The sequence below is a fragment of the Pleurodeles waltl genome, chromosome 5 (assembly GCF_031143425.1).
Source record: "Pleurodeles waltl isolate 20211129_DDA chromosome 5, aPleWal1.hap1.20221129, whole genome shotgun sequence".
In the NCBI taxonomy this organism is placed as follows: Eukaryota; Metazoa; Chordata; class Amphibia; order Caudata; family Salamandridae; genus Pleurodeles; species Pleurodeles waltl.
The window spans coordinates 841,210,429-841,222,840 of record NC_090444.1 but is presented as its reverse complement, the minus strand read 5'-3'; the positions used below and the strand labels follow the sequence as shown (position 1 = coordinate 841,222,840).

Below are 12,412 nucleotides of genomic sequence, written 5' to 3'. Positions count from 1 at the left end.
CACACAGTCAGACACGCACACCCACATTCAGACATACACGCACTCATTCCCATACACACAACACCCCGCAAGCATACACGCACTCACACACCCCCTCTACATACACACACGCACACCCCCATGCACCCACACAACACACAACACCCCCCACCCCCTCCCCTAACGGACGATCGACTTACCTGTTCCGTCGATCCTCTGGGAGGGGACGGGAGCCATGGGGGCAGCTCCGCCGACACCACACCGCCAACAGAACACCGCCACGGCGAATCACAGGACGTGATTCGCTGGACGGTGTTCTGTTGGCGTGGCAGTGGATGTGGAGCAACCTCCACTTCCCCGCCTCCCGCCAGTATGGCTGTTGGCGGCTCACCGTCGGTAAAAGGACGGAGAGCTGCCAACGGTCATAATAGGCCGAGCAGAAAACCGCCACCACTGGCGGTCTTCCACACGGCGGTCTTCAAAAAAGACCGCCGAGGTTGTAATGACCCAGTAAGTGTTTCAAATGCAAACTGATGGAAGCAATTGATTATTCAACGAGTATGGCAGTGCCTGTCGTTTTTAAAGGGGCCACTCGTGCTCACACTTTCCGCTATATGACCAGCTTTCACCTACCTGAACAAATGCTTTATCAGTTGATCTTTGACATGCATGTAATGTGTAGGTGCAGTCACTTCCCTTTCATTTCCCCTGTCAATTGCAATTACTCGTATGTCACTGTTATTAATTAACGTCATTCTTTCAGATATATTTCACAACCGCAATTCAACATATTTTACCACAGTTATCAGGATATCCGAGAACATTAATGGTAGCGTGCAAGATAGAACATGTTATTACTTTTATTTTATTTACTAGTACTTCTTACATCATTGTGAGACAGTCTAGCGTAGAAACTAAGAGAGCATATAGTAACTACACAAATGGGATTAGTTGTTTGACATTGTACAAGACAGTGGTTATTCGGCATTACTGTGCAATGGGCCATCTAATGACCAATGTATTCACTGTATTTCAAACCAACTTCAAATTCTTTTTCACTACTGTTCAAAGAAAACAAACGACGAGGTTTCATTGAGAAAAGAGCGGATTAGAAACCAAGCGAGTACATGTTAACACAACAAGTTAGATTACAAACAATTTGGATAGTTTCTGCGTACCTTTTTGGGCCAATCATATTTTACCCATTTCAATAATAAAGTCTGCACATCAGCTCTGTTATATAATTTACATAGGTCAATCAACTGCTCTACCGTCCTTTCGCTATTCCGGAACAAAAATTCCAATGTAGGACTTTTCTGTTTCTGTTCAATAAAGCACAACTCATCATATGTCATCCCCCACTTGCTTGCGAAGTTTCTCCAGTTTTTCACAGTTGGGTGGCATGGATCTAGCTTAATCCTTAGAATGTAAAGTAAATCCTCATCATTCAGCAGGTCACTAATTGTTGGTGATGAGAAGCAATTCACAGAGCAGGTGCAGTTTTCACTAGAAGCTGTTCTACTTGACTGGCACTTCGACATTAGACCTACGATGAAAAAGAGTACATTGAAGCCAATGAGAATATTGCAACTTATTATTTATCCCTTTATTACAACATAATGTTAATAGCAGTGATTGCAGAATACATCCAACGGATTCTCAAATGCATTTACTTTGTTTACAAATACAAACACTTTCTCACATCTCCCTATTTCTAACCTTCAATCTATATACCTTCCTGCTCTTTTGGTTCACATATTCTGTTCCTAATGCCCCCTCTGCTTCCACTTCTTTCAATTGTATGTTCCTCCTTGCCACTCTCCTTGTAGTCCCTTAGCTCTCCCTATCCATTTGTCTCCTACATTTCCTATACTACAGCTGAACTAAAACCTATCTATACCTCTTTTCATAATGTCTTCCATGTGCCATGCTGACACCACTTTCATTGTTTAGTTTTACAGATTTTTAGTCCCCTTTGGGATATTATATTCTCTGTTAAGGCATAAACACTTTGGGTAAATGTGCTATATAATAAAAATTGATTGTTACTTGAAAGGAAAATTAATAAAAAATAAGGTGCTTGGGTTGACAAAGACCCTGTACGTGTGCTCAAAGCACAGATTCATATTTTGGGGGTCATTATGACCCTGGCGTGTGGCCTGATGGCGGAATTAAATAGGCGGACGGCTTCTGCCGCTAGCCAATGTCATAATGAGGGCCTGAGTGTGTACTGTGTTAATTTTGCACACCACGTTCATTTTTTGTTTTTCTGAAACAAACTCCGAAAGTGGGTGGTTAGGCAGAAAACAAACAACAAGCAGCTTACATGCATAGGGAGGTTTCTCCTACATTTAGGTCATTGTTTTACCTGCCCGGATTGGTCAGCACCCAGCTGGCCTAGAATGAAAACCTCATGATCTGGCATTGTTTTGCTAGGAAATGCGTTGTGGTGGGGATTACCATCTAAATATCCTAGGAGGTGTGCAAGTATGAGGAATTTCCACTTCTCGTCCAGGATCAACGTCCTAGACATTCTGTGTAGGTCCAGCTTCACCATACAATACACCAGCTCACTGCAAAGGAGAATGCTGGCGATGACATGGTAGGATTTTCAGGCCTGAGACAACCTCCTTGATTACTGGGGCTGGGGCTGTGATTGGTGGTCAGGAATAGGGCTATGACTGGTGATTAGGGCTGGGTCTCCCATTAGTTGGCTAAATCAGGGTTTAAAATTGGATTGGCTAGGGTTAGGATCAGCTTCTTATTGGCCAGTAGGGCTATAAAAGGCCAGGATTAAGGGCGTCTCAGCCCGGGCGTCGAGGCAAAGGGCGGAGAGGACAAGGGCAGTTGTCTGTTTGGGCCTGTTCGGGACAGGTAGGGACTAGGGACTAGGGCCAGAAATGCTGCCCAATTCACATATGGCCAGGAATGGTGTCAACCCCTACACATCCCTCAACATGCAACCACATATTCTACAAAGGCATCCAAACCATACATCACAAACTGACCACAGACAGATTGCATTGCCCCACCACCCAACACAATACCCTACATACAACACATATACACATACCCCCCACAACTACTACAGTCAAACACCTTCATTCTCACAGCAAACACTACTCTGTCCCCTCCCACTAACACTACCTGCCACCACCCACACAATACAAAACTACAACATTCATTTCTCTCAGTTTCAGTTTCCCAGATACACAGTCTCTGCTGATACTAACCAACAACACTATCCGCTGTTCGCTCCACACAGACCACCTGTCATCATAACAATGCCCAAACCCTGCATTCAAACACACCATCTACAAACACTCTTCCCCTCTCCTCACCAATTACACACAACCATACAATCCCCACATTTCACTCCACCACACATATTACCTCTTCCGGTCATCTCAACTAATACTTACTTCTCTGACACACACCCATCACCTCTTACACACCTCATACATTCATCTCCAAAACACATCAACACCCCATCTAACACTCAAATTCCACTTAGCAGCACTAACTCACATACAAATCCCTCACCAAAAACAACTACACCAATATCCCCTCTCATTATTCCACAAAAACAATACCAACCACAAACATCAGCACATCAAAGCAACACAAACTTACATTACACTCATCGTCATACCCACTCCCACCCCCAGGACTACACAAAGGATACAAATTCTATCCTATCTCCACCCCTACCCCCCCACTCTTCACAAACACCTACCTCAAGCACCCCAACCAAGCAACTTTCATTCACTCGCCTCTCCTCCATTGCACAATTTAGAGCCTTACATCATGATCCACATGCTCCTCCACCACCCCCAACCCATACTCCATCTACACTAAACAAACGCAAACAAAATAAAAAACATGCCACTCATAGCAACCTTGAATCCCCTTGTCTGTTACATAATAAAACTACCCTACAAAAAACACTACACTCCTCATGGCTCTCTCAGCCACCAAGTCCACCACCCACACACACAGACCCAACAAAATGCCTCCTTAACCTGCTGGAAGAGGAACACTATATTGAAAAGCAAGACTATTGTGAGCCTCAAACAGTTATCACAACTAGCAACACTCCTGCTTCAAGCTCACATTACACTACTTACACTTCTACTAAACAAAACAACACTACCACTAACACACCTTATCTAAACTGCCAGCTCATAAATGCTCAATCACTCTCAAAAAACAAGCACCACATCTACGACCTGCTCACAGACACACAACCTGACTTACTATTCATTACGGAATCCTGGTTGGGAGATGACATGGCACCAGTGTTGCACGAAGCCCTTTCTACGGGCTATCAAACCATCACACAAAACTGTATAGGCAAGAGGGGAGGTGGTCTAGCTATTATATTCAAACAGGCATTGAACCTCAGTAAAACAGACAACATCTCCATACAAAGTTGTGAAGCCCTCCTTACCAGATGCCACCCTACTCCAACTTCCTCCTGTAACTTTCTCCTCCTTTACAGACCTCCACCTAACAACTCCACTTTCCCTAATGCTTTTCTTGACACAGTCTCAAACCTTAATACACTATACTCCAATCTATGCATTCTTGGGGATCTAAACATTTGGTTTGACAAACCCAATATGCTCCATCCAAAAGCTATCACCACTGGCCTACTCGCATTGAACCTACATCAGATTGTACACAATCCCACACACATCGCTGGTCACATCCTAGATGTCATTTTTGCTAAGCCTGAACTCGTTACTATTCATAACATCACACCAACCACCTGGTCAGACTACCATATGATAACTTTCCGACATAAAACTCCACCAATCAACACACCCCACAACTACTTACATACATACACCTATCGACCATGGAGCAAACTCAATTTGGCTCACTTAGAAACACAACTAACAGCAAACACAGATCTAGATACAATTAATTCTGTACCAAAACTTTATGAGTGGCTACAGGAAGCTTTTGATGTCCTAATACCACTCAGAAAAACTAAACACGACAAAAGAAAACCAACACCTTGGAGAAACACAGAACTTAAAAAGATAAAGCAACAAATCAGAAAGTTGCAGCGGACCTGGCTCAAAACAAACAACAGTCAAGACAAACTGCAGCTACACAAACTTAACGGGATATACAAATCATCAATCAAAAAAGCTAAAAAAAGATACTACTCAGACAGAATTCAAAATGCTCAATCTACAAACAAGGAATTGTATAAAATTCACAATGAATTTCAAAAACCTACATGCATGGAAGGAATTCATCCTGCCACTCAAGATTTCACAAACAAATTGGCTACTCACTACACAACCAAGGCAGACACAGTGGACTCCTATTTAAAACAGAAGAAAACCATCAGCACCAACCCTTTACTAAAATACCCTTTAAGAATTAACCATCCCAACCTCTACAGTCCTTCAAACAAATATCCCAGGATGAATTTATGGATTTGGTCGAAGCAAGCAGACCTTCTGGTTGCCCTTCTGACCCTTGCCCACCACAAATCTTCAAGAACATCCTGCTATCTACTTCTGCTGCCATACCTGTAAGAAGAATCATCAACAACTCTTTAACTTCAGGAACTTTTCCTGCAGACCTGAAAAAGGCATACATACGACCATTATTAAAGAAAACAAACCTAGACCCGCAAGACCCCAACAACTACAGACCAATCACAAATGGACCTTTCCTGGGCAAATTGATAGAAAGAGCTGCATTCGCCCAGATGTCACAATTCATTGAAGACAATTCTATACTTTCAGACTTCCAAACTGGATTCCGCCCAGGAAGAAGCACTGAATCAGCACTCATGGCAATCTGGGACGATCTTAAAAGCACAGTCGACCGAAATGGAGTTGCTGCACTACTTCTCCTGGATCTCTCAGCTGCCTTTGATACGGTTGACCATGACACCCTTACTCAAAGACTCCACGAAGCCGGCATACAAGGGATTGCTCTCGACTGGATTAGTTCCTATCTCCAAAAAAGAGCGAATATCATCCACTCGCCCCCGTTCTCGTCCGAACCCAACCTCACAAAAGCAGGGGTCCCCCAAGGCTCAATCATCTCACCTTTGCTTTTCAACATCTACATGATATCTTTACCAGAACTGATCAATGATTTCCATCTCACATGCTACAACTATGCAGATGACACACAAATACTACTTAAATTAGAAGACCCCAAAAACATTGAAAACTCACAAATCTTCAGTTGCCTCAGAGCCGTTGATCAGTGGATGACCTGGAGCCATCTCAAACTAAATACCTCCAAAACAGAAATACTCATATGTGGTGACTGGAAAAATTATGACCCTCTGTGCGTCTGGCCTGACGATCTCGGACCACCTCCTCAATTATCCAAGGAAGTTAAAAACCTAGGAATCACCATGGATTCCAAGCTAACTATGAATGCCCAAGTAGACAAATTAGCACGCACAAGCTTCATCACCTTAAAGACTTTACGACACATCTTCCCCCACCTCGGATTTCCACACAAGGTGCAAGCTACTATCTCGCTTGTACTATCCAAACTGGATTATGCCAATAGCCTCTACCATGTATCATCTCTATCTGTTATGAAAAAACTACAACGTATCCAGAATTCCGCAGCCAGGCTACTACTACATATAAAGCCGCAAGCCCACATCTCCCCTGCTTTGAGAGCACTACACTGGTTACCCGTTGCCAGAAAATGCACTTTCAAGCTGCTTTGTATCACCCACAAAGCTATACATGGAACAGGACCGCTTTTTATCAGAAAGAAAATTACCAAATACATCCAACAAAGAACCCTCCGCTCAAGACTGGCACCCCGCCTTAGAACACCACCATACAAGAAAAAGACTATAGGTGGTACATCCTTCTCCGTGCAAGCAGCCAAACTATGGAGTTCATTAAACCCAACTATAAGAGCCACAGATAACTTTCTTCTCTTCAGAAAACGACTAAAGAGTTGGCTCTTTCCTTCATAACCACCTTTTTCAAACAACTATGAAATGCATATGCCTATGTGGATAAATATTTTTTTCAGTTTATTTGTATATTTCTATTTATTTATAGTTTCTTTGGAAAATATGTATTGCTACTGTCATAACAATAAAATACACACTCACTCTTTAAACCTGTCTGACTAAGTATTTTTTACCCATGATTCTAATTATGTATTGTATGTGCATATGTGTGTGTATTCATGTGTGTGTGTGTGTATATATATATATATATATATATATATATATATATATAATATATGTATATGTTGTTTCTGTGCTTGGCATGTTCGTGGATCATTGCATGGCTCCTGGATTTTGGGTTGTTATACTAGATATCTATGAATTCCTGCTCTCATCTTATCACACTTATCTACTCATCACTCTTATGTCATGTCTCTATCAAACTATCCTCTATTCTCACTCTGACTCATCCCAAATCCCTTCTACCACTTTCATCTCCTAAATATCTCTGCCTAAGCTCTTCCCTCCACCTCCACATCTAACTCACCAAACCTCACTCTACCTCTGTGACCTCCCACACAACCCTACTAAATTCTCCTGCATTCATCTCACCCTGCTACTATGCGCTCCCTAACCCTTCCACATACTCTTCCCCCTCCGCCCCCCTTTATTCATCCCAAGCCCTTGGGTTGAGTAAATGAAGGATATACTCCCAATTAACACTTCTGGATTTCTTTCCTCCTCCACCCCTCCATTACTCCAGTCAATCTAACTAACAAACTCTCATATCCGCGGCTCAAATTAACTCATAATAATACTAAAACTGTACTCATTATTAAACAATACTAATCCATCACTAATTCTTGTTGGGTTCCGGAGTAGCGTGCTACTCATCGAAAAGCGCTTCGACGCCTCGTCAGGGGTAGTAAGCGCTATATAAATATGATTACAATACAATACAATACATATCCATGTATTGCCAAGTATACCAATGTACATGTCATGCATTGTAAGGTAATGTTATTTCTCCAAAGCTGCATCAGTTATAAATTGGCATGTGTTGTACATCATATAGTAAGATGAACATAGCACACTCATTATGGTAAAATGACTTGTTTCGAGTTAAACAATCACAAACATATGAAAATGAGAGTATATCACTGCTGCATGCTTGCGTTGTTGAAGGTATTCTATTTTTGACCTTTCATTGCTTTTCCTTATCAGTGATAATGTCAAAGGGTGATGCAGGTGGGTGTTTCCTTTCTACAGTTGGCCTTATTGGACAGTTGATTCCATGAGCATGGGACAATGAATCGTGTGTTACATCCAAATTTGTAACGCTGGTTGATACATAAATGTTGCAGTATTATGTGCAATTGTGAGATTAATTACACCCATTGTCACTGTATCATTTGCAGCAAGTGGCCTTTTCTTTCTCTCTTTCTTATTCTTCATATTGAGAGTAGACACAGATGTCATTTGGAACTCTGGATTATAAATTATGTTCTATTGGGGCATTTGTTTACAAAACACATCTCTCAAAGTTATTGTATGCTTCCAAAGAAAGGCAATATTTTTGTTAGCTTTTATTGAATTATATTTCACCCTGGACCACCATTACCACAAAGCCCACCTTCTAGGCCCCCATATCCTTCAACGCCTTTCACATTTTTAGATTTAAAAAAAATCAATAAACTTGAACTTTTATTCCTTGCGTGCATCCTGCATGAAAATGTCAGTCGGTGTTGGTGTAATATTGTTTCCTATGACCATACGTTTTAACTTTTTAATTATGCATTAAACCTCGGGGGCTCTTGCATAGAGAATAAAGTTTCCAGTGCAAATAGGAACTGGAATAGGAAGGATAAAAAGAGTGCGAATATAAAGGTTAAGTGGCAGTAAAGAAGATAATAATATCAAACAAACATAATGAGTAGCAAATATCTTTCGGCAACAAAGACTGAGCGAGCTTTGCTTTTGAGTGTTTTCGCTGCTGTAACCCTTCAGTATCAACTTTTATCCATGCTGAAGGGATGCTAAAACATATTTCAGTGGAAAGTGATTCTAGTGCATTATAGTAAAAGGTCATTTTCTACTATACCGAATGGGCTTGGGACAAGAACAGATGTAGAGAGCCCACGTGTCTGTTCTTCTATCTTTGCAGGCCTACTGATTGGATGATTACGGAGTGCCAGCTTTGTGGGCGAGGGTAAGGGCTTTCTGAATACTCAGGGTTCTCAATAGGAGCTCTCTTTCCAGAGTTAGTTCAAATGGCCCTTAAGGTCATTTGGTTCTGTCTCGAGACCTCGAGTTGAGCTAACCTCTGGCAACAATGCAGTTAATGGCTTTGCTCCTTAGGACACATCTATATTAAGGAATATCTGCCGTTATTGCAGTTTTCAGGCTTCAATGGGGACCTCTTCTTAGTGACAACCCGAAGCTCACCCTTCAGTTGCAAATATGTGACCTTGGGCCAGATGTACAAAGCACTGTAGTGGCTGCAAACAGTGAAATTTGCTGTTAGTGATTGCTGAATGGCCTTGTACCACGCACCAACCCTGTTTTGCAAGTCTGTAACCTGTGACAAACTCGCAAAATAGGGTTTATGACTCGCTATTATGAAGTGGCGTGCCAAGGGCGTCTCTTCCTACTAGCCAGTCGCAGGAGTATGAATTATTGTTTTGCGACCAGGAACGCAGTCGTAATACGATCACATTTACCACCTTCTTCAAGTAGGTGGTAACCCATTAACAAACGGAAAGGGGTCCCCAAGAGACACCTTCCCCTTTGTAAATGGTGGCGCCAACATTTTTTCTGAGCAGGCAAAGGGCCCACGGACCTCTGCCTACTCTGAAAAAATTTAAAAGGAAACCTTTCTTTTTTTTTTTTTGTAATGCATCCCATTTTCCTTTAAGGAAAACGCGCTGCAGTAAAAAAATACTGCTTTATTTGAAAAGCAGTCACAGACATAGTGGTCTGCTGACCTCAGCAGGGGCCACCATCCCTATGAGAGCTGGCCATTCTCAATGGGTTGCAAAATGTGGCCTGCCTCATGAATATTCATGAGGCAGGTCCCTTGCGACTCATTTGCGAATTGCAAACAGTGTTGAAGACACTGTTGTACATTAAAGATTGGGACTCGCAATTTGCACACTGCAAAAATTTGCAAATTGAGAGTCGCAATCTCTAATGCTCGTACACCTGGCTCCTTGTCTGCAGCTGTTTGTTTGCAGTCTAGTTTCCGTACCCTCTGTGTTGTCCTTCATGTCGGGGACTCCATTCAGGGTTCTTTCAACAGTTCCGAGGACTTCAAACATAGTCAAGAAGTTTGCTGTGAACCTTCCGGGGCTGTACAATGATAGAGATTGACTACGTTAATGTGGCAGAGGTCACTGGGTCCTTTTGCAATCAGTTCTCTTTCTTTAAGCAACCTCTCACTCCTAATACTACTGCTTACTATATACTGTAGGGGGAATATTGAGGTGAGCAAGCTGCAATCCTCCACCAGATAACTGGATCCCAACTTGCATACTGGGGTTGCCCCATTTGGTTTCCATACTATCTCATCATCATGACATTTGTGGCAGCTATTTTTGGGCCTGTGCTAACTGGGATTTTGTATGGGGATATAGGATACATAAATCTGTCAACGAGTTAGACTTTTCTGCAATTAGGCTTCTTTAACATCAAAGATCTCACTGCAAAGAAAATTGCACAAAAAAGCTTCAGGAAAACTTAAGCAGATTCACTGTACTTGTCTGAGCTACATATAATCATAACACATTGTTAGTTTAGAGTATATTAACGGTGTAGCAGAGCATATAATATCACCCTCTTGCCCTCCCCCTTAAGGAGGTGTAAGTAGGGATAAATTCAGGCTCTCCACTTCCCCCATATTCCTCCACTACTTTTCTGCTCTAGTATCAGAACTTCACCCCACATTTGGCTTGGACTTCCAGCAATGCTGGAGCAGCGTTACCCTTGTCTCCTGGCTCTTCTGTCTGCAGGGCTGAGCTCCATTCATTTACCACTGCCCATTTCCTTGCCATTTACAACTTCAGAAGGCCAAAGATGGAAATTGCAGCCAGGTAGCCAGGTGTCACACGCTGAAGAGGGCGAGGAGGAGGATAGTTTGCGGTCAACCAGGTCCAGAGCAGGAGAAAAGGAGTCATACAGAGAGCAGGCTGTGCCTACAGCTAGGCTGACTGCCTCTGCTTGCCTGTCAGCTCATCCCAGGCATTCACATGCCTAGTGTGAAGTTGTCCCCAGAATTCCCCCATTTCCATACATTTTTCAAAAATTATTACACAGGTGAAATACATAGCTCCATGTGCACAAGAGATGATGGGAGCCATGTATGTCTATACAAGCATTTTTATTGCAAGTGGTAATTTATAAATATAAATGATGGTGAAATGTGCATCTACATTAAAGGGTAGTGTGTGAGAAAGTAGCAATTGCCATTTGTCTGTGACATATTTTGAAGGTGGTTGGAGTTTGTCTCCTTGTCCAAGGGAGGTGGGCATCGTTCACTTCCCTGGCTACTTAGCACACTTCCTAGAATGTGGTTCTTCGCAGGGAGCAAGTGGGTGTGTCAGCCTCAAGAGCATGAGTGACTGAGATTGTAAAATATAACCTATTGCATTGTGTTGTAATTGTATTAATATAGTGCTTACTACCCCTGACGAGGCATCGAAGTGCTATTCAGCGAGTAGCACGCTACTCTGGAACCCAAAAGGATTAGTGGTGGATTAGTGTAGGGAGATATAATTATAGTATTAGTTTTAGTATAGAGAAATATGAGTTAATTCAAGTGGTGGATGTGTCTGTTAGACTGAGTAGAATAATGGAGGGATAGAAGAGGGAAGGATCCAGAGTGTGTTAATTGAGAGATCATAGTAGTATGGTGAGGTTTGGGATGAGTAAAAGAGAAATGGAGGAGGGAAGAGTCTGTAGAAAGAGATTAGGGAGATCATAGTAGTCACATGAGGTTTGGGATGAGTCAAGTGAGAGATACATCAGGGAAAATTTAGGAGGGTTATTTGGGAGATATTACTAGTGAACTGAGGTTTGGGGTGAGCGAGGAGGGAAGAGTCTAGGAAAGGTTATTTTGAAGATCATAGTAGTAGAATGAGGTTTGGGATGACTCAGAGAGTGGAGAAAGGGGGGGCATGGTCAAGTGCAAAATGGCTGAGGTTGTTAATCCTGAACTCTTCTGCTCCCCACTCTACATCTGCCACCACCTGAAGCAAAACGGGGCTGCGGGAACGTCTCAACACCCCCCTACTGTCACTCTGAGGGAAGCAGACTGTGAAGCAGAGCCGACTCTCCTCCCTCAGGAAGTGGCCGGGATCGAGCAGCTGTGTGTCCTGAGGCCACGGCTGCCATTTTTTCCCAGCCACTGTGGCCTACGAAGCTGCTGTTTGTGCCTCTGTTTTGGCCGGGACGGAATGACTTATTGTGCCCGGCGCTTGG

The 12,412-nt window shown here is 42.7% G+C and overlaps 1 protein-coding gene across 9 annotated transcripts in view; it reads right to left on the bottom strand.

Annotated features, from left to right (window-relative positions):
* Positions 1-824: 824 nt before the first annotated feature.
* EDARADD (EDAR associated via death domain) overlaps positions 825-12,412 on the bottom strand; it is a 1,293,069-nt gene continuing 1,281,481 nt past the window's right edge. For 6 of the 9 annotated variants that reach the window (XM_069234897.1, XM_069234896.1, XM_069234902.1 and 3 more), the window contains one exon: positions 825-1,525. In XM_069234897.1, the coding sequence (XP_069090998.1) occupies positions 1,128-1,525 (398 nt within the window). In that variant the 3' untranslated portion in view covers positions 825-1,127. The remainder of the gene's footprint in view (positions 1,526-12,412) is intronic. The other 3 variants (XM_069234900.1, XM_069234903.1, XM_069234904.1) reach the window with 1 other exon arrangement.